Consider the following 1,555-nt stretch of genomic DNA (forward strand, 5'->3'; position numbering starts at 1 on the left):
TCCCTCAAAGACTTGAACAATGACTTGTACAATTTTCCGGCATTATTAAAATAGAAGCTGTTTACAACCCGCGGTCTCGTGGTGGAGGCGTGGAAAGAGGCGGATATTCACAATAAACTCACTCCAGATTGGCGACAGTACTTCCTATAGATTCCATGACTTCATGTCTTCCTTAATTTTCCCAGAAATCTATGCTCAAATTTAAAACTGACAAACAAGGATAGATCAGTAATCAGACACAGCATCACTGAATCACATGCAGACTCATCAAATAATGCAACAGTAAAACACAGTAAAATGGGTTTATATTCCACGACTTTGCACTCTGAAATACCGTGTATAATATACGCCAAACATGTTTTTTGCGTGCATATGATATGCAATGGTAGAGAATAGGTTGCGCCGGCGTACAATATACACGACTTTTTAGGTTTCGTTTTGATCACGTGGTCAGAAATCCTCCGGCTCTTTTCAAAATGACGTTGTTCCTGGTTAAGGTTAGGATTACGGTTATGGTTAGGGTTAGAAAAGCAAATTGTTCTTTGTGGGGCTGTCTGTGATGCTCACGCCTCCACCAGGGGACGTGTCAAACGTGGAAAACAGACTTTAACACGTTTAGGACCGCGCGTATTATATGCACGCAAAAACCGGTTTTGGCGTATATTATACACGGTATTTCCCAAATCGTGGCATATGTACGCATTTTACTGAGACTGGGCTGAATAATGAGACATTAATCCACCATCCTGATCCAAACTGGATCTTTGACGTTTACATCTGATCTTATGATATTTAGTTGTTTAACTTTTGGGTCAAAACTTGAAGAAGTTCAGAACAGAAATAAACTGAACTTCCTCACCAGCAGTCAGAACTGAAGAAGCTCCTCAGATGAACAGGGAGTGACTTCTATGACTAATAAATGTGAATGTCTGAACTTCTTAAAGGTCTGGAAGTTTTCCTGCTGATTATTTCAATAAAGAATCAAAAAAACACAAAGAAACTCACCTTCAACAATGATTGGATCACTGAACTCTGTGTAATAAACTGGTTCTCCTCTTCCTCCTCTGCATCTGTAAACTCCTCCCTGAGAATCTTTAATTTCTCTATTCAGATGATAATCAGTATTTTTCACTGTCAGCAGTTCATCGTTTTTCTCTCCTCTGTAAAAAGAATAACTCCAACCAGATGATGATGGATTCACAGAACAGCTCAGAGTTTCTCCATTTCTATTTAGCTGAGCCTTTGGCTTATCTGGAAGACGTTTTTAAAAAATAAAAAAAAACATTTTTGAGAAAACAAATATATAATTAAAAATCCTTATAAATTTAAAACTAATGATTTAATGTTAGAAACATAAGAAAAGAAAGAAGTGGCCATCTTCTTAAATATTTTTTTATGATTAAAACGTTGTAATTTTTAGAAAATATTGCCATAAAAGTTTGTATTTTACAGAAAAAAAACCCTTGATTTTTTAATTTTTTATTTGTTGAAATGATAATTAACATTTTCAGAAGAAGAAAAACATGACTTAGCTTCAAGTTTAAAAGGTTATCTT

At 35.6% G+C, this 1,555-nt stretch overlaps 1 protein-coding gene across 1 annotated transcript in view; it reads right to left on the reverse strand.

Annotated features, from left to right (window-relative positions):
* Positions 1–744: 744 nt before the first annotated feature.
* LOC118598383 overlaps positions 745–1,555 on the reverse strand; it is a 7,971-nt gene continuing 7,160 nt past the window's right edge. Inside the window, exon 7 of the mRNA XM_036211042.1 lies at positions 745–1,251. Coding sequence (XP_036066935.1) covers positions 971–1,251 — 281 coding nt within the window. The 3' untranslated portion in view covers positions 745–970. The remainder of the gene's footprint in view (positions 1,252–1,555) is intronic.

This window comes from Oryzias melastigma, unplaced genomic scaffold (assembly GCF_002922805.2).
Source record: "Oryzias melastigma strain HK-1 unplaced genomic scaffold, ASM292280v2 sc00408, whole genome shotgun sequence".
Lineage (NCBI taxonomy): Eukaryota > Metazoa > Chordata > Actinopteri > Beloniformes > Adrianichthyidae > Oryzias > Oryzias melastigma.